This window comes from Henckelia pumila, chromosome 1, assembly GCF_033568475.1.
Source record: "Henckelia pumila isolate YLH828 chromosome 1, ASM3356847v2, whole genome shotgun sequence".
In the NCBI taxonomy this organism is placed as follows: Eukaryota; Viridiplantae; Streptophyta; class Magnoliopsida; order Lamiales; family Gesneriaceae; genus Henckelia; species Henckelia pumila.
Genome location: NC_133120.1, coordinates 83160813 through 83181612, shown reverse-complemented (window position 1 = coordinate 83181612; position 20800 = coordinate 83160813). Strand labels below are relative to the sequence as shown.

Below are 20800 nucleotides of genomic sequence, written 5' to 3'. Positions count from 1 at the left end.
TCTCTCAATCATATCACTTGCACTTTACAATAACTAAAAAGCTTTTTTGTTCGCTTTTGTCAAAAGTAGTGTTTTGATTTGTGAAAGCAACCATCAACCAACCTACAAACCCCAAAAAAAATCAAACCCTATGCAAGAAATTCACTTCCATTTATTTCACTTAGTTTCTTCTTTCGTGGCCTAATAGCTGGACAAGATGGAACACTCGAACCTTCAAATATCATAACATAGTACATTAGGCTAAAAATGAAGTCAACAATGTTAGATACATATAGTTTTAGTTAATAAATGTATATAAGTTAATGAATAGACGTAGCCGAAATCGAATCCAATCTACATAACACGGAGTTTATCAAGGTTCACAACAAGTCGAGCCCGTGACTGCTTCCACCGCCGGTGAAACTAGACTCAGATGAGGACGTGGAAATGGTGATTATCTCATTCAAATCAGTCACGCTATCTTGCAAGGTCATCAAAAGGTGGGATGTGCTAAAACTCAAAGTTGGCTTAGTTCTTGGTACAATTGGGACCTCAGCTTCACCCACCAGCATTTGAACCACAACCCTCATTGTTGGTCGAGCCATCGGGTCCGGGTGCGAACAAGCGAGCCCGATCATTAGCACTCGTCCCATCTCCTCCTCGTTGTACTCGTTCCCAAGCCTTGGATCTAATGCCACCATCAACCTTCCTTCTCTGTGCAAACTCCACACCCATTCCACCAGATTACTGCTCACCCCAACTTTCCCTACCCCTATAACCTCTTTCTCAATAGGCCTCCGCCCACTTGCCACCTCCAGGACGACCGCCCCATAGCTAAAAACGTCGGTTTTCTCGGTTGCTCTGCCAGTTAACAAGTACTCGGGAGCCAAGTATCCCATTGTGCCGGCAGCCACGGTTGCATCCGGAGACTTGTCATGCTCAATCTGCCTAGCCAACCCAAAGTCTCCTAATCTTGCATTGAACCCTTCATCCAACATGATGTTGCTGGCCTTGATATCCCTATGAATCACCTGATTCTCACATTCTTGGTGCAAATAGGCCAAAGCCGAAGCCACACCGAGTAAAATCTTATGCCTATAAGGCCAAGGTAAAACCATTCTCGACTCAAACAATGCCTTGTCCAGACTACCATTGGCCATCAAGTCATAAACCAACAAAATTTCACCCTTCTCGTGGCACCAACCTTGAAGCCTAACAAGATTTCTATGCCTAAGCGTGCCAATGATCGACAACTCGGATAAAAACTCGGCCTTCCCCTGTCCGGCGTGGCTACATCTCTTGACCGCCACAATGTCACCCGTGGCAGGCAATATACCTCTGTAAACCGTCCCAAATGCACCATGTCCGATGACCTTATTAGAATCGAACCCTTTGGTAGCAAGTTTTAGCTCCTTGTAGCTAAATTCCCTCGGCATTTTGATCACATCCGAAGCCAATGTCTCGGGTGTTTTGACACCCTTGGTTTTCTTGGAATAAACCCATATCGATGCTGCGGCACAAAATACCAGGAAGAATGCCCCGGCGGTGACAACTCCGACGACTGCCCCTGGCCCGTCCTTACATAGCTGGTTGTGGCATTTCCCATTATTATTTTCCTTTTCTTGTATCGCTGTCGTGTCATTATGGTCTGATTCCACAGGCGCCAAAGAAGGTGGCGGCGGTTTGACCGTGTCAGCCGTTGGGTTCATTAAATTAGCCGGCGGCGGGGGCGATCTCCCAGTCGGAAACACCGAGTTGTAACCTGTATCGTCGTCGAAAAAAGAACTGAAACTCCACCACTCAATGCAGTGGATCTCTGTGCTCCCCTGGGTCGACCCAGAAAACCCAACGAACATGAAATCATTAAGTATGTACTCGTTTAGATCAAAAATGGTGGATATGATCGGTTCTTTAGGCTTCATGTTTGAATACGATACGTACACATTGATCGTCCTGGTTGTCCCGGAATACTCGACCCACGAGTTGACCAGATCGCCGCTCTTGAGATCGACGCCGATTAATTCCAAATCACTAGCCTGTGTCGAAATCATAGAGTTCAAATCCAGACCCACGTGATTCCCGTTGATGTCCTTGAATTGAATATCCATCAGGGTGTCGAATTCCACCGCCACGACGCCGTTCAGGGTGTTCTTCCGGTCCGTGACACCGAGATACCCGCCGGAATCCCCCACGTACTGATCGTCAGGCGAAATGACGAAAGCCAAGCCACCGCCGATGGATGACGGGTTCAGATTTGTAACGGAGAAAGAAAAGAAAGAGGAAAAGCTCGCCGGGTTCTGAGTTCCGGGACGACGGAATTTGACGGGCTTGGCGTACAACACTTTCCCCGCGCCGGAGTTGGGAACGGTGAGATCTCGAGTGAGCCTCACGCTCCCATTGCTCAAATGCGCGTCTCCGAGGAACTTCAAGCTGGTCAGAGTCAGCGTACCGAAGTCGAATACCGTGTCGGAGAACGAATTCCCGGCTAGAAACAGCGACAAAAGCAAAATCTTGGCAACAATGGAACAAAACCTACACGAGAGAAGCGACATGGCTGGATTTCAGGACAACCCCATCAAAAAAAATCCTCGGCCTCCCTAGTAAATTAGTCGAAGAAGCAGAGAAGATTAGAGAATAATAACAAGGAGAGAATTGAATCAAAGAAGCAATAAAGACGGAGATCTTTCGGAAACTCAAGAATGTAAAAAGGAAAGAAACAAAGGAATAGTGCGTCAGTGTGGAAGAAGGTGGGAGAAAAGGGAATCCAAAGAAAGGATAGAAGATGACATGTGGATGCCACGTGCCCGATTCCAACGGTAACATTTTCCCAGGCCCGAATATGGCCTTGTCGTGGAAAAAACATGTAAATTCTTATAAGCTCCGTAGATTCCGAGGTACTTATACTTTTGGGTTCCACCAAAATACATCCCATTTACATCCACTCCATACAATGTTTTAAAAAATATTATAAAAGATTTTTTTCTACCTCAAATGATAATATTAAGTTGTATTAGTTGGAAGGATTTAAAATATATAGACTTCATATTAATAATTTGGAATCTAACTTAGTTAGGAATGCAATCGAATCGAACATTCATGAATTTTTCGAGCATATTTGATAAATATTTGATTTGTATTCGAACTTATCGAACTCGAACTAAATTCAAACATGTTCGAACATGTATATAATAAATATATATACATTTCGAACTTTTTTGAACATTTCGAGCTTTTCGAACAATAGTATCCGAGCAAAAGTTTACGAATATGTTTGAATATTTCGAGCAGAACTCGAACTTCATTTTGAGCCGAGCTTGAGCCAAAATATTTGAAATTATCGAACTCAAATCAGCTCGAACTTGAATATATATATATGGAGCCGAATTCAAATTAAAATTTAAACATTATTCAACTCGATTAAATTAACTTATACTTATAATCTAACTCCCAATTGGTTCTCAATTCCTGTACGCATCTTCATGTGCTACAATTATTCTAACATTTTGGGAAACGAGCTATGCACTCTTTCTTACTTTCTTAATCCCAATTCCCAATGACCATATTTGAGAGAAAAGAAAATCCAAACTGTAATTGTAATGCCCGAAAATTTTAAAACGTAAATCCGCATGCATAATTAGAAGAAATTAATTTTTTAATTAAGGGTTAAATATATTTATGTGATATTATGTGATTTATATGCATGTTTTAATTTATTTTAGCATTTAACCCATAATTATGAAAATTCTAGATTTTTAAGGAATTTAATATTTTGATCGCGTAGACGGGACCGCGGACGGACGAGATACCAAAATTCTTAGCCAAAAATATTTTATGAGTTTTATGAGCCTTAAAATAATATTTTAAGGTATTTTGTCAAGAAAATTTTAGTATTTACTTATATATTTATTTAATAATTGATTTTTGACCAAAATAAGTCATTTTATTAACTTTTATTGATCTTTAAAAATCCTTTAATATTATATTTCGGGATTTATTATTATATATCAGATTAGTAGGTATTTTTAAAAGTTTAAAATCTTATATTTATGTTATATTATCTACCTCGTTAATTTATATTAGTTATTATCCTAAATTAATCCTAATTATCAAAATTTAAAAAACTAAAGCCTACCCTACCCTAAACTCAATCAGCCGACTCCATCCTTCTCTCCATTCTCTTCTTCACGTTTTCTTCAGATTTCACAATCGCCATAGCCGACCAAGCTTGATCTTCGTAGATTTTTGGTCCGTTCGTCGTCCCGGAGTCTCGTAAACGCATCAATCTCCATTCAAAGATTAAAAGGCATGTCTAAAACTTTTATTTGGCCATCATATAAGCTATTACTCTTGCATGATGTGTTTTATTTCAGATTTTTCATGGAAATTTCGAGTTTATGCATGTATGCCTTGTATTGATGCATGTTCTTGCTTGATTGGACATGACTCACGTTTTTGCCAAGCATGGTATGGTCCAGAGGCTGGGGCTCGGTCAAGGGGTGTCCTAGGGTGCCTTAGGGTCGAGTGGTTCGAGTGGTTTGAGCCAAGGTTGGTCTGAACCGAAACAATATCTTCTGGTTGCATAGAAGGTCACAGTTTGAGCGGTTTTGGGAGAATGGTTCGTGTGCACTGTATAGGACGGGTTTGAGGGTGCTTCCAATTGGGTTAGAACCCCAAGACATAGAGGAAATTATCTCAGGTAATTCTCTAGCTAGTGATTGAAACATCCTAGAACTCTTACTGGAATTTTTTTAAAAAAAAACTCTCTAACTATAAAATAATGAATATAAAAATATATATGCAATACATATATATATACATCATACTTAAAAATAATTTTTCTTAATTTAATATACATCTACACGATAAACATAAATAATAATAAAAGTACAAGCATGCAACTAAATACCTAACATTAATTACTAAATAATCATTTATAAAAATTTCCATAATAAAATTCCTAAATAATATCTCTTTCACAAAAATCCATGAAAACTTAGAAAATAAATACTTAAATCTAAAATCCATGCATATACTAACAATCCAAAATAATAAAACATGTGCGGAAATACATATTTTATATCTCAACATAAATATCGTGATATAGCTATGGTCACGGGATCTAGCCGCCTGGATACTCATACGCCATCGCCGCCAGTTGGGAACACATTAACTTCATTAACATTCCACTCACCTGCACCATTTAAATCTAGTGAGCCTAGAGGCTCAGCACGTTCTATCCTTATATAACAAAATGAAACCACACAAGCACAAATCATATAAAATACGTGAATATAAATATACGTGCATGATCTTAAAATTATATACATATAAACATGAAATAAAATAATTATACTTATTTATCATAATGCTAAACATGTATCATCATACTTAATAAATCTCATAAAATAACTTATCATGATTTCTTAGTTCTCAACAGGTCGTATCCATGTCGGTGGCATCATACTAAGCGATTGATCAATCTAAAAACCAACATACGCGGCGATGTGGTTTCCACCTCTGTGCTGCCACTTCACCAGCCCTCTCAGCTGGATCCATAAGCTCATCATACTTATACATCATTAGGAAGGTCACCGGGCCCAGGTATCCCGGCCTCCAACCACATCACTTTCCACCTTCACTTCAACTTCCATAAAATATATTTTTCTTAACATGCATTTAATTAAATTTATCATAAAAATTCTTACATGATGCATGAACTTAAAAATTCTCATTATTTTTTTATTTCATGAAAATTTTGCCTGTAAATATATATTTAATTTATTTTCTTAAAAATCATACTTATATAACTAATAAAATACATGCATGAATTAAATATATATTTACGGACCCTTTTTATTTTCCATGGACTTGTTCGAGCTGCTGACAAATAGACTTAAAGTCAAAAATTCCTAGACTGGCTCAAAAATTCACAAACTGGCCCAAAAATTCTCATGGACTCCAAAGCCCATAAAAATCATTGGGCTAACTTAAATAAATTATTTAAAGCCCAAAATAAAATTATTTGGAGGCCCAAATAATTTTCTATCTAACTAATTGGCCTAAAAACCACTTAAACTAATAATTATTTAAAAATTAAAAATACCCGAGCCCAACTAGTATAACCCAGACCCGGACCCAAATAACTTGACCCATGACCCAAAAACCCAACCCGGACCCCAAAGACCCGACCCGGACTGCCCTAAACCCTAAAACCCGAACAGCCCCTCCTTACCATGCCCTCGGTCGTGAGCAGCAGACCTTCATGGCCTGATGCCGGCCGGCTCCGCCCACTCCTTGCCTGAGCAACTCCACATACACCTAGAAGACTTTAAGACGTTTCCAGAAAGCCAAAAACCAGCCCAAACGGAGTCCTAACGAAGGAGAACGAACCAAAACAAAATCTGCCTAATTTTGCTTGCGTGCTGCGCGCGATGCCGGACTTTCGGCCGTTCGGCAGCCCCACTCCGGACACCACCGGCCGGAGAACCACCTTTTCTACCTTTCAATTTGTCTTGCGGTTCTAACCCAACTGGAATCACCCTAAAACACGCCCTGTGGACCGAGAACGAGCCAATCTCCCAAAACTGCTCATCCTGCGCGCACAGCCCTATACCAGCGGCTTTCATTCCTGATTCAAGCCACTTCAGACCCTTTCCACCCACCAAACCTGACCCCAAGGGACCCTAGATCGACCCCCTAACAAAGGTGCAGCAGTCCCGATCAATCCGTGGTCAGAAAACTCGTCAACATGAGCCTTATGCATCAAAAACATGGTTACATGTATGAATCATGAATAATATCCTTAAATTCTGAAAACACATGCATTAACAAATCATTCATAGTAAAAATCAGTGTATATGATTTAAATGGTGGCCAAGAACGGATTCGAGACGTGCCTTGTTGAAGATTTGGACAAAACGAAGAAATTGACGCGTATCGGGCTCGCCAGGACGAACGGCTTGAAAATTCCTTGCCGAAAAACCTCAAGAAAAATCGTGTGTGTTGTGTTCTCTGACATAGAACATGAGAGATAGGGAAGAAGGATGAGGGAGGCGGCTTAGAGAGTTTAAGCGTGAGATAGGGTAAATCTTTTTTTTAAAAAGATAATCTGGGTTTAATAAATAAATAGATAATTAAGATAAATATATACTCTAAACATATAGAATTTTAAAACTCTTAAATACAATATAAATTTGATATTTAACCTTAAATCCCGAAATTATAATTAATGAGATTTTTAAAGCTTAATAAAAGTCATTAAAATGACTTATCTTGGGTAAAAATGGACCTATAAATATATATATATATAAAAAAACACTATAATTTTCTTGAAATAATACCTTAAAATAATATTTTAAGGCTACTAAAAATCTCATAAAATATTTTGGATGAAAACAACATCTCGTCCGTCCACTGTCCCGCCTACGCGATCATAAAATAATTTTTCTCAAATAAATTCATAAATCGTATCATATAAATTTAAATGCCGAAACAATATTTAAAGCATGCAAATAAATCACATAATTCACATACTAACTCATAAAAATAATTCAACACATTTTCACATTATTTTTAAATTATTAAATCTCCTAGTTATTCATGCGGATTTACGTGACGAATTTTCGGGCGTTACAGTGATGGTCGGAGTTGGGCGGCCGAATGGCCGGAAGTCCGGCGTTGCGCGCAGCGCGCGAGCAGAAATTAGACAGATTTTGTTTTGGTTCGTTTTCCTTCGTTAGGACTCCGTTTGGGCTGATTTTTAGCTTTCTGGAAACTTCTTGAAGTCTTCTAGGTGTAGGTGGTGGTGCTCCGGCCATTTGGTGGCCAGAGTAGGGCGGCCGATGCCTCTGAACAGAAGCTGGTCGCAGCCGAGAGTAAGGAACAAGAGGGAAACGAGTTTAGGGTTTTGGGCAGGTCCGGGTCGGGTCTTGGGGCCTGGATCGGGTCTGGTAATTTTTGGGTCAGTTCAGGTCGGTTCGGGTCCGGGTTAGGTGGGCCGGGCTCGAGTATTTTTAATTTTTAAGTGTTTAAGGTTTTAATTGGTTTTTGGGTCAATTAATTAGAAGTAAAATTATTTGGGCTTCCAAATAATTTTATTTTGAGCTTTAAATAATTTATTTAAGTTAGCCCAATGATTTTTATGGGCTTGAGAGCCCATGGGAATTTTTGGGTCAGTCAGAGGATTTTTGGGCCAGTCTAGTGTCTTATTGGGTTTATTTAAGTTAATGAGCTTAAATATTTTTATTTAGGCCCAGTTTAGTTTAGTTAAGTTATTTGGGCTAAAATATGATAATTGGGCTCTTATTTAAGTTTAATGGGCTTAGAGTGAGTGACCAGCAGTCTGGACCAACCCATAAAAAATAACTAAGTCCGAAATATATATTTAATTATTTTTATGCATGAAGTTTGTATTTTAAGTATAAGTATATTTATTATAAAAAAATCAATTAAATATATATTACGGACAAATTTTCAGTGCATGCATTCATGAAATATTATATGATATGATTATGATTATGTATGAGTTGAGCAAAAAAATTTTCTTGATGAAAATTGAAGTAGTGTGACATAAGGGTGGTTATCCACCATATGATATATGATTTATGAGGTAGTTTACTACCATAGGAGGTGATTTATCACCGCCACGTACGTTGGTTCATGAGACTGATCAGTCGGCACAGATAAGCGTCACACTTACGGATAGGACCATAGACTGTTTCAAAAATACCATGCTCAACTATGTTATGTATGATGAAGAAAGATGATGTTTATGCTTAAGATTTATGATTCAGCATTTATGTTATGAAAAATGTTTCCATGCATGCTCATGTATCATGTATATGTATTAGTATGATTATGTGATGCATTAGTTTAAACTTTGATATCCAAGTTTAGACATTTTGAGCCCCTAGGCTCACTACGCTTATATGGTGCAGGTGAGTCGGATGATACTTATGTAGCTCCTACCGGTGGTGAGGATGTATGAGCTCACGGAACAATGGCCCCGTGACCGTTGCAGTTTTTAGATGATGTTTTAAGATACATTTATTTTTATGACGTTGAGTTTTTAAAACAAGTTGCATATTTTTATTTTATTATTTTTCCATATGAGAGTTTCAAACATGTATTATTTTATTATTTTTGTTTCATGCATGAAACCCTTTTTAATTATTTATTTATTTATTTTTATTTAAGTTATTACTAAGAATTAGTATTTTAATTGCTACGTGTAGCAGTAATTGGTTTTAAATATGATACATATATGTATGGGCATATATGTATTGTTATTATAAAAAAAAAAAATTCTGCATTTAAGTTTTAAGAAGGTCTAGATATTTCAATTGATATCAAAGCACGGTCCTTGGAGGGTGCCCATCTGCCACGTGAAGCTCAGAAATCTCACTATCGGTCTGTAAGTTTTAAATTGTTTTTCTTATGATCTATAAGGAGCATATGTAATGATTTAAGATTTCATGTTATCAAAGTTTTAAAATACTTAGTTATGCATTGCGATTTACGTGAAGAATATGTGGTGATGCAGTATGCCCCAAGACATGTTATACGACAGGTTGTGTAGTAGCCCGTGCCCTAATTGAGTAATTAAAGGATTAATGCTAATTAAATAAATTGGGGATTGGACGGATCGGAAGCTCCGAAGGGACGATCGGAAGCTCCGATCGGGATCGGAAGCTCCGATGAGGATCGGATGCATCGATGATATTACGTCAGGCATGACATGTGGTTGGATCGGAAGCTCCGATCAGGACCGGAGGCTCCGATCACCCCTATCTGGAGTCAACAAGTGATATTTTGACACGTGGCAGATCAGGATCTTCGGAAGCTCCGATGGCAGGATCGGACGTTCCGATCGAAGTTCGGACGTTCCGATCGAGGATCGGAGGCTCCGATCGTTGTCTATAAATAGAAGGCCGAGGCTTCATTTCTCCTTGCCAATTCCGGATTTCCTCTCTATTTCTAGTCATATTCGAGTTGTTCTAGTCTTCTTAGGCTTGGTCCGGAGGTCGGAGAGGCGTTCGGTAGTCGTAGCGGAGTCGTGCCCAAGTTCTGGAGGCATCGACATCAAAGGGCTAACGACGGACGAAGGTATAGCTTTTGCTCCCTATAAATATTTAGGAGTATGCAATAGCTTAGTTAAGGCTTTTAGAGCACTTTAATGATAGTAGTATCATTTGGCAGTGTAGAGCAGACTATAGGCGTGGACCTAGAGTTGGTAGAGCTTTCACTGTTTTGAGGTACGAAAGTACTGTTCGAGATATCCTGACTGAGTATGCATGTATTATATGACTGCATGATTTATATGTCATGATATTATGCTGCATTCATTTCCATCTTGCTGTATCTCCTTCGAGATGTCTGTTAGTAGGGTTGTACCCTATCCTGTTAGTGGATGAACTTCCATCGATTTGGGTCCGGCGTTTCCACGGTTATCTCGATATGGGAGCCACCTCCTGAAGCGACGGCACAGCGTGCTACATACCAGGGCCCGGTCTGTCTCTGTTATCTGATCCTTGACCTCGAGTCTATAGGGAGTTCACTTTGCATGCATGTATACTCATACTCTCGCACTGAGCGTTTAATGCTCACGTCTCGTACTCTGTATTTTCTGGACACCCTATTCCATGGGGCAGGGTTGCGATTGGACGAGGAGGGTGGATCCAGGAGGGGCTAGTCAGTGGTTGGCCAGCTGGAGCTTCGTCTAGGTTTTATTACTGTTGTTTGGGTTTATACAGCTATTCGATTTGGTTGTATATTATTGTATAATTACAGATTCCTTTACTTGGGATTATATAATGTTATTGGTTTCCGCAGTTTTATTCTGATATCTGTTTAATTAAGTTAATTGCATGCCTAAGTTCTGTTTAGTAGGTGATCCAGGTAAGGGTCGCTACAGGTTGACCTCAAGGAATTTTGAATTTGGGAATTTGGTTTTATTTTGTTGAAACTAAGTTTGATATTTAGGTTGTCACTTGAATTTTTTTTGTAGTAACTTATTGATTTTAAGTTAGAATGATTTCATTGGTAAATTATTGGGTTGGTGATGGTAAGAGGTAGCGGGCCTATCAAGAATTTTTTTTTTATGAAGGTGTAGAGATAAATAGAACAATTAAGGTAAATTTCGATACGAGACATTAAGTTTTTGTGATAGCAATAAAATTATTGCTTGAGGCAAGAGTAGGATTCCTCGCAAGAATGATTAATCGAGGGTTGTATCATTTTCTTCTTTGGTGAATTTAAAATATTACTTTATAGAGTCTAGTATATATTTTTGGGAATTAAGTTCACATGTGTCAAATTATGCTAGTTGGGTTCACAGATACCGTATTGTCATTCATTTAACTATTAAGGTTTTTCCTTTGACGAAGAAGTCATTATTTTCTTGGAGATGACACTTGTACCATAAAGTTATAGTTTGATGGTTTGTGGTTTTAAGTTTGTACTCTTAATTATATGAGGTATAAATTGATGATAAATATGTTTTGTATTAGGTTCTTGAATCTTTGAGAATAAGAATAATTGTGGAGTTAGTTTGATAAAGAATTGGATAATCTTTTATAATACTTAAGGGTCGCATGGTTGGTGTTACCAAGTAAGTTGTATTGGGTTTGACGTTCAAGTCACTACATTTAAATAAATAGGTTTTGGAACTTGTCAGCCTGACTTATAGATGTTGTGATGATCGAATGATGAAGGTGTAAATTTTTATAGGTTTGTGTAATCGGTCAGATGTGGCATAATACAATTGTTATAAATTTTGGTTTCGATGTCAAGTATAATATAAGCTTTAGATATGGCCTAAGAGTTGACGATATATATGAATATATATTTTTGGAGTGATTTCTTTTGTTAAGAGTTGAGTAGTTTGTGAAGTTGTGTTGTTGGTTCTACGCACGTATGGGTATTTGAAACACTTGGAATAATCACGAGTCAGTGTAATAATTTGATATTATAATTGTTATCTCGATACTTTCATTTTACGTTGGGATTAATTTTGTATAAGTATTTGTATTGATGTTCTTTCAATATCCTTGGGTTGTATAAATTTGAATTATTGGGTCATGTTATAGGAGTGTTTCCACCAAGATTTTTGGGATGCATGAGCAAAAAGGTACTGGTTGTGTTTTGACTGTACATGGGACCAACATGTATTACTTGTGAGCGGATTATTCAGTTTATTAGGTAATTGACTTAGTATTTAGATTTTGAGGAGTTCAAATTCCATGGACTATAAATAGAGGCAACTAGGAAATGATATGGAATTAACTATTGAATGTTATATTATTATGCTATTTAGAGACGATGACATGTAAATACTATTCGGGGAATTTCACTCCTCCAATAGGAAAATCTAAGTGCCTTAAGCCTAAACTAACCACAGAATTAGAATTCATATATTTTAAGCATATTCCTGACGTTAGGAGAATTTATGTTGTGCATGACGTTTGACACTAAATTCACTTTTTGGGTTTCATGGATTTATAGCACTCGAGATTTAAGATTTTCAAGCGTTCGATAGTTGAAAGTGTATTGGTAAATGGATAAGTTGAAGAAAATTGTGATGAATGGCAGATGTTCGACTGAAAGATGTTTAACTTGTTATAGAAGGCTAGAGTGTAGATAAGCTTTAAAAGTTGAATTTATTGATGTTGATATTGTAATCATATGCTTTAATAAGTAAACTTGGGAACAAAAGTTCGGCTCATGAATGTTGGAGAATTGATAAGTAGAGTGTATAAGCATATAAAATCAGTCAAGTTTTGGCATAGTGTGATTGTTGTGTTTAGGAAAAAATGATTAATAAAGTTAATATTTTGTTTATCAGAGTACGCAGCAGAAGCATGACTTTTGGGATACTGAAACTTAGGAACTAGATGGGTGATCGTGGATAGACTCACCAAGTCAGCTCATTTCTTGCCGGTAAGGACTACTTACTCGTTGACACAGTATGCAGAGCTTTATATCAAGGAGATTGTTAGACTGCATGTCATACCAGTGTCGATAGTATCAGATAGGGATCCGAGATTTACATCTTCTTTCTGAAAGAGTTTGCATACAGCATTGGGGACTAGATTATTATTCAGTACAACGTTCCATCCCCAGACAGATGGTCAGTCTGAGAGAGTGATCCAGGTTCTTGAGGATCTACTGAGAGCTTGTGTCATCGACTTTCAGGGCTCTTGGGAGACTAGATTGCCGTTGTGGAGTTTAACTATAACAACGGCTTTCAGGCATCTATAGGTATGACTTCTTATGCAGCTCTCTACGGGAGGAGATGCAGATCTCTGTGCATTAGGATGAGGTTGGCGAGAGGATTCTACTTGATCCCGAGATTGTACAGCAGACTGTAGACATTGTGATTCAGATTCGGAATCGTATGAGGACTGCTCAGAGTCGTCAGAAGAGTTATGCTGATACTCAACGACGGGATCTCGAATTTGCTGTTGGCGATCATGTGTTTCTGAAGATATCACCTATGAAAGGGGCGATGAGATTTGGTCAAAGAGGTAAGCTGAATCCGAGGTATATTGGGTCTTTTGAGATCTTGGAGAGAGTTGGCACGTTGGCCTACCGTTTGGCTTTGCCACCAGGACTTGCAGCAGTGCACAACGTCTTCCATGTATCCATGCTTCGGAGATACGTCTCGAATCCGGTGCATGTACTAGATTACGAGCCTTTGCTGTTAGCATCGGATCTAGTATTTGATTTGAGGCCTGTTCAGATCCTAGCCAGAGAGGAGCGGAGATTGAGGACGCGGGTCATACCGATGGTCAAAGTCCAGTGGCAGAATCATTCGGAGAAGGAAGCCACTTGGGAGACCGAGGCAGACATGAGGACTCGCTACCCGGAGTTATTCGAGTAAATACTTTAATTTCGAGGACGAAATTCAATTTAAGAGGGGGAGAATTGTAACACCCGAAAATTTTAAAACGTAAATTCGCATGCATAATTAAGAGAAATTAATTTTTAATTAAGGGTTAAATATATTTATGTGATATTATGTGATTTATATGCATGATTTAATTTATTTTAGCATTTAACCCATAATTATGGAAATTCTAGATTTTTAAGGAATTTAATATTTTGATCGCGTAGACGGGACCGCGGACTGACGAGATACCAAAATTCTTAGCCAAAAATATTTTATGAGTTTTATGAGCCTTAAAATAATATTTTAAGGTATTTTGTCAAGAAAATTTTAGTATTTACTTATATATTTATTTAAGAATTAATTTTTGGCCAAAATAAGTCATTTTAATGACTTTTATTAATCTTTAAAAATCCTTTAATATTATATTTCGGGATTTATTATTATATATCAGATTAGTAGGTATTTTTAAAAGTTTAAAATCTTATATTTATGTTATATTATCTACCTCATTAATTTATATTAGTTATTATCCTAAATTAATCATAATTATCAAAATTTAAAAAACTAAAGCCTACCCTACCCTAAACTCAATCAGCCGACTCCACCCTTCTCTCCATTCTCTTCTTCACGTTTTCTTCATATATCACAATAGCCATAGCCGACCAAGCTTGATCTTCGTAGATTTTTGGTCCGTTCGTCGTCCCGGAGTCTCGTAAACGCATCAATCTCCATTCAAAGATTAAAAGGCATGTCTAAAACTTTTATTTGGCCACCATATAAGCTATTACTCTTGCATGATGTGTTTTATTTCAGATTTTTCATGGAAATTTCGAGTTTATGCATGTATGCCTTGTATTGATGCATGTTCTTGCTTGATTGGTCATGACTAACGTTTTTGCCAAACATGGTATGGTCCAGAGGCTGGGGCTCGGTAAAGGGGTGTCCTAGGGTGCCTTAGGGTTGAGTGGTTTGAGTGGTTTGAGCCAAGGTTAGTCTGAACCGAAACAATATCTTCTGGTTGCATAGAAGGTCACAGTTTGAGCGGTTTTGGGAGAATAGTTCGTGTGCACTGTATAGGACGGGTTTGAGGGTGATTCCAAATCGGTTACAATCCCAAGACATAGAGGAAGTTATCTCAGGTAGTTCTCTAGCCAGTGATGGTCGGAGTTGGGCGGCCGAATGGCCGGAAGTTCGGCGTCGCGCGCAGCGCACGAGCAGAAATTAGGCAGATTTTGTTTTGGTTCGTTTTCCTTCGTTAGGACTCCGTTTGGGCTGATTTTTAGCTTTCTGGAAACGTCTTGAAGTCTTCTAGGTTTAGGTGGTGGTTCTCCGGCCATTTGGTGGCCGGAGTAGGGCGGCCAATGCCTATGAACAAAAGCTGGTCGCAGCCGAGAGTAAGAAACAAGAGGGAAACAGGTTTAGGGTTTTGGGCAGGTCCGGGTCGGGTCTTGGGGCCTGGATCGGGTCTGGTAATTTTTGGGTCGGTTCAGGTCGGTCTGGGTCCGGGTTAGGTGGGCCGGGCTCGAGTATTTTTAATTTTTAAGTGTTTAAGGTTTTAATTGGTTTTTGGGCCAATTAATTAGAAATAAAATTATTTGGGCTTCCAAATAATTTTATTTTGAGCTTTAAATAATTTATTTAATATAGCCCAATGATTTTTATGGGCTTGGGAGCCCGTAGGAATTTTTGGGTCAGTCAGAGGATTTTTGGGCCAGTCTAGTGTCTTATTGGGTTTATTTAAGTTAATGGGTTTAAATATTTTTATTTAGGTCCAGTTAAGTTTAGTTAAGTTATTTGGGATAAAATATGATAATTGGGCTCTTATTTAAGTTTAATGGGCTTAGAGTGAGTGACCAGAGTCTGGACCAACCCATAAAAAATAACTAAGTTCGGAATATATATTTAATTATTTTTATGCATGAAGTTTATATTTTAAGTATAAGTATATTTATTATGAAAAAATCAATTAAATATATATTACAGACAAATTTTCAGTGCATGCATTCATGAAATTTTATATGATATGATTATGATTATGTATGAGTTGAACAAAAATATTTTCTTGATGGAAATTAAAATAGTGTGACATAAGGGCGGTTATCCACCATATGATATATGATTTATGAGGTAGTTTACTAACATAGGAGGTGATTTATCACCGCCACGTACGTTGGTTCATGAGACTGATCAGTCGGCACAGATAAGCGTCACACTTACGGATAGGACCACAGACTGTTTCAAAAATACCATGCTCAACTATGTTATGTATGATGAAGAAAGATGATGTTTATGCTTAAGATTTATGATTCAGCATTTATGTTATGAAAAATGTTTTCATGCATGCTCATGTATCATGTATATGTATTAGTATGATTATGTGATGCATTAGTTTAAACCTTGATATCCAAGTTTAGACATGTTGAGCCCCTAGGCTCACTACGCTTATATGGTGCAGGTGAGTCAGATGATACTAATGTAGCTCCTATCGGTGGTGAGGATGTATGAGCTCACGGAACAGTGGCCCCGTGACCGTTGCAGTTTTTAGATGATGTTTTAAGATACATTTATTTTTATGACGTTGAGTTTTTAAAACAAGTTGCATATTTCTATTTTATTATTTCCCCATATGAGAGTTTCAAACATGTATTATTTATTATTTTTGTTTCATGCATGAAACCCTTTTTAATTATTTATTTGTTTATTTTTATTTAAGTTATTACTAAGAAGTAGTATTTTAATTGCTACGTGTAGCAGTAATTGGTTTTAAATATGATACATATATGTATGAGCATATATGTATTGTTATTATAATAAAAAAAATCCGAATTTAAGTTTTAAAAAGGTTTAGATGTTTCAGTAATGTTGTTGGAAAGGGAAATAATGTTTCATTGTTTTAAGAAGGTCTAGATGTTTCAGTAATGTTGTTGGAAAGGGAAATAACGTTTCATTCATAATTTGGATTGGAATAAAATAAAAAATGGAGTGGACATGCCAAGGCTAGCCATCATGATCCATTTATCCGCAGTAGCATTCAATTATTTTCTACTTAATAAATAAAAATAAGAAAAGTATGTGACACATCCGATGGCATGTGGGTGACAGTCAACAGCAACACAGCTATCATGTCACTTGCAAGAAAATCAACACGCACGCATTCTTTTATTATCTTACTAATTATTGGATAGAGAAAAGAAAAATAAGGGATCAAAGCACGTATAAATATGATTTTATGAGGTTTACCTATATTAAATTCCAATCACATTGACTAATTACAAATTAAACGACATTACTTTTAAAATGTTAAAATATTTTTATATAATAGTTATCTTGACAAATATTTATTCTTAAAACAACTTTTAAAAAATAATTTTTATAAAAACATTTTATAAATACATGTCTAAACGAAGTCTAGGTATCATGAACTTCAAGATTTTTCAACCCCGTAAACATGTTTGTTTTTCAAAAATTTTAGTTAATGTGTAAATAAACTATCGAGGCTCACACACTAAAAACAAGTTTATAATGATATTATGATAAATATGAGCTGATATTGAGTTGGCATGAAAAATTAAGTGAATTTTTCTTTAAAATATCCAACTAGAAAATTGCAATAAATATGTTGTGTTTTATATGGCCACCTTGGAAATAAATTCAAATTATAATGACATTTTTCCAAAAAAAATCTATAAAAATACAATTTTATAAGAAATATAAGGGCCGGGCTGACAAACGTCGGCCACGTCAACAATCAAAAGCCCCTACCACAAATTATTCAACTGATATATAGTGTTTATCTAAGTATTTATCTAAACTTATTTAAACCAATCTATACGATTTCATGTTTAAATATAAGATGTTAAAGTGATTTTATAACATCTTTTTATTATAATAATTAACAAAAAATAAATAATTCATAAGACGAAATAATAATAATCATTCATCTTATAATAGTAAAAAAATAAACATTAATTATTATTAATATATTTATATAATGCAATAACTAAAGCTCTGTAATTCACATAAAGTAATAGTACGTAGTATAAACGTGTATATATTTAATTTAAAGTCCCAAAATACAGTGGACCTTTCACCCGACACACAAGGCCATCACCATTCATTAGTGGCCCAAGAACATTAATAAACCTTTTGACATGTAATGGAAAAAGACCAAAAATAAAACCCAAACGTTTCATTTATGCTTGCTTAACATACCGACAATCCGCTCTAATCTCTCCTTCATCCCCCGTGATCGGATTATTTTCCGATAAAACAAGTAGAGCCCTTGAAAAATGCTCGTGGAAATAGGCATTATCCGACGCCATCTTCACCACGAACGGATACGTATTAGGATCCGAAACCAATTGTTGATCAATGACTAATAATCCTCTATGATTCAGAACATTCTTGTAGTACATATTATCGAGGATCATCGGGGTTATGCGATCATTTCTTGCATACTCCACAGCCCTCGGATCAGGATTGGGAGACGGGCATCGCCCTTTGAGGTACTCGGCATAGTCCGGGTCCAATGTCGGGTCGATGTTTGGATAAAGCCGGTGGACGATGTTTGCGCAATGAACTCGTCCTATCGAGTGTGCACCTGTCAAAGAATTTTTTTAAAATACTCATCCAAATGCAGCCTAAATTACATCTAACTATTGATTGATGTATGTTTTTTTAAGAGTAATGCTATATGTACATCTTAGTGTACACCTTGGTTTAAACCTTATTTATTAATTACAAAATTTTCTTGACCAACTAGATATTTATTTTTTTATCATTATCAGTAGTTTTGTATTTAATGAAGCAAATGAGGGAATTTTAAGTAATGGTGTAAATTAACTAAGATGTACATTACAAATTGTACATCTAACATTTAAAAATTAAAAAAAAAAAAGTTTACCTAAAAGAGCAACGGTTCCTTCGGTGTCAACACCAATTGATTGGAATCTTGAAAGAACCAAAGACATGGTATCATTGTGATTTGGGATAAAGTTTTCAATTTCTTCCACATAGCTTACTTTGCTATCCTTTCTCCCTGTCTTCATCTCAACATGCGGCCCTCCCAACTATAATATACAATAATTCCAAAACAAAAAAGAAGTCACGGCCTTGATCATACACTCACTTAAATAGGAAAACTAATAATAATAATTCAAACCCTCATATAGAAATTTAATTTATTTCATATATATATCTTGATATAATCTTACCAAAACGGCACCATCTCTGGCTGAAAGAGCCACAATGTCAGCACAAGAAACAGTGAGTGGGCATCGGGCTTCAAGTGCATCCTTGATTGTTTTGATGTACTTAAAATTCCTCATCCCAAAGTTTCTTGATGATGTCTTCTCCGATTCTACGCCATTTGCATTGTCCAACAACAGCGACGCATCGCACGACTACATGCATATAAAACAAGCGGTTAACTCGACCCATGTATATATATAATTAAGGTTATATCTTTGTACGTGCCAGATTGTACATTAGAAGTCATAAGGTTCACATATTCAAACACGACACCAAATATGCGCGTTATGGCCGTTGGATCTTGAATACGGGTAGTAATGAAATCGTAAAATCAAATGAAATTTTAATTAGTTAACGTAGAATAAATGGATGATGACCTTAACCATGCAGTCATGGAATAGATTTCTGATCCAGGAAACAGCGGTGTTTCCATGCTTATGGTATAATTTGGTGACTTCTTCCTTTATGATTTCTTCGGCCTTGGGGCAACTCTCCGAGTAGTAATTCAACTGCAGCTGGCTTTCGCCTTATTTTAAAAATGATATACAAAATATTAATTAATTAGTGCTATATATTAGTTACAAACTAACATTAAAAAAAATGAAGCTTAAAAATTGGTAATGTAGTATAAAAGAAAGTCATTGATGTATATATATGTTAATCATTTAATTAATTAATGTGAATAAAATAAGAAACGGAGACATTTACCAGAATAAAACTGCTGGAAGAGTAACGGTAAGAAGAAAAGGATGAAAGTTGCAGCAAAGTTACATTTGCAATGGATGGCCATATTGGCTTAATTTATACAGAGTAATTAAAGTATGATATATGTATAATGGTGTATTTGAATGAAGAAGTGTGTTGTGTATGTAAGTGTATATATAGGCATTGTTTTGGTGGGGTTGGAGGCTGTTCCACTAAGCCACCTAGTCTGACCTTTCGGCTATTTTTTTAAAAAAACATTTTCAAACTAGCCTTAGTTTATGCCCCACCACTACCATATGAATCCATGTCTTGTGTATATTTTTTTTGTTGGAAAAAACAGTCTATGTCTTCTTCATCGATGTTTAAATTGATAAAGTAAATGAGTATTTGATCTATAAATAATTAGGGGTTCGATTTCTTTTACTAACATATTTTTGAACAAATTTATCGCACAGTATGGTTTATTTAGTTAGCGTAAACCGTTTTATTATCTTAAACATTTATCTAATACACAGTATAACGAATAACGACCATAGATTCTCACGTAATAAAAAAAATCTGTGACTTCAAACATTCATTTGCCTAAAAAACAAACCGAATAAATATGTTTTTTTTATTATTTATAAACAATATTATCTTCTTGGTACGGCTCAAAACAAAAGCCAAACAACTCTTGAGTACATTAATCGAAATAGCTCCTAAAAGGACAATCTTTCATCTTCAAGCTAGGTTTTGAGGTGAGTTCTCAAATCGATTGGAGACACTGGTGTGTGTTGGACTACCCATAGTCGAGTCACATCCGTTAATGTCTCCACGCTCGGACAATTCTCCACACCCACAATGACACCGTTATGTGTTGAACTACTCATAGTTGATCACTCGCTCTCATTAATGCCTCTCAGACAATCTTTCTCTAAAGATAACTTTGTGGGACATCTATACCAACAATATGGAATACAAATAGCAACGGATCGAATA

At 36.6% G+C, this 20800-nt stretch overlaps 2 protein-coding genes across 2 annotated transcripts; both read right to left on the bottom strand.

Annotated features, from left to right (window-relative positions):
• Positions 1-179: 179 nt before the first annotated feature.
• Positions 180-2794, bottom strand: LOC140891670 (L-type lectin-domain containing receptor kinase VIII.1-like). Its single transcript, XM_073300272.1, has one exon. It carries the CDS (start codon positions 2529-2531, stop codon positions 360-362), a length of 2172 nt encoding a protein of 723 aa, XP_073156373.1. The 5' UTR covers positions 2532-2794; the 3' UTR covers positions 180-359.
• A 15108-nt stretch (positions 2795-17902) lies between these two features.
• Positions 17903-19954, bottom strand: LOC140875205 (peroxidase 21). Its single transcript, XM_073278807.1, has 5 exons — positions 19826-19954; positions 19495-19643; positions 19081-19269; positions 18771-18936; positions 17903-18467 (listed from the first exon to the last, which is right to left on the bottom strand). The coding sequence occupies exons 1-5, from the start codon at positions 19905-19907 to the stop codon at positions 18061-18063; spliced, it is 993 nt and encodes a 330-aa protein (XP_073134908.1). The 5' UTR covers positions 19908-19954; the 3' UTR covers positions 17903-18060.
• Positions 19955-20800: the final 846 nt, after the last annotated feature.

Coding starts and splice junctions, on each gene's coding strand:
- LOC140891670 (XM_073300272.1), bottom strand. CDS start 2,531: ATGTCGCTTCTCTCGTGTAGGTTTTGTTCCATTGTTGCCAAGATTTTG.
- LOC140875205 (XM_073278807.1), bottom strand. CDS start 19,907: ATGGCCATCCATTGCAAATGTAACTTTGCTGCAACTTTCATCCTTTTC. Junction 18,937..19,080: donor CCAGAGATGGTGCCGTTTTG/GTAAGATTATAT, acceptor TGTATATTATAG/TTGGGAGGGCCGCATGTTGA. Junction 18,468..18,770: donor AGGAACCGTTGCTCTTTTAG/GTAAACTTTTTT, acceptor ATTCTTTGACAG/GTGCACACTCGATAGGACGA.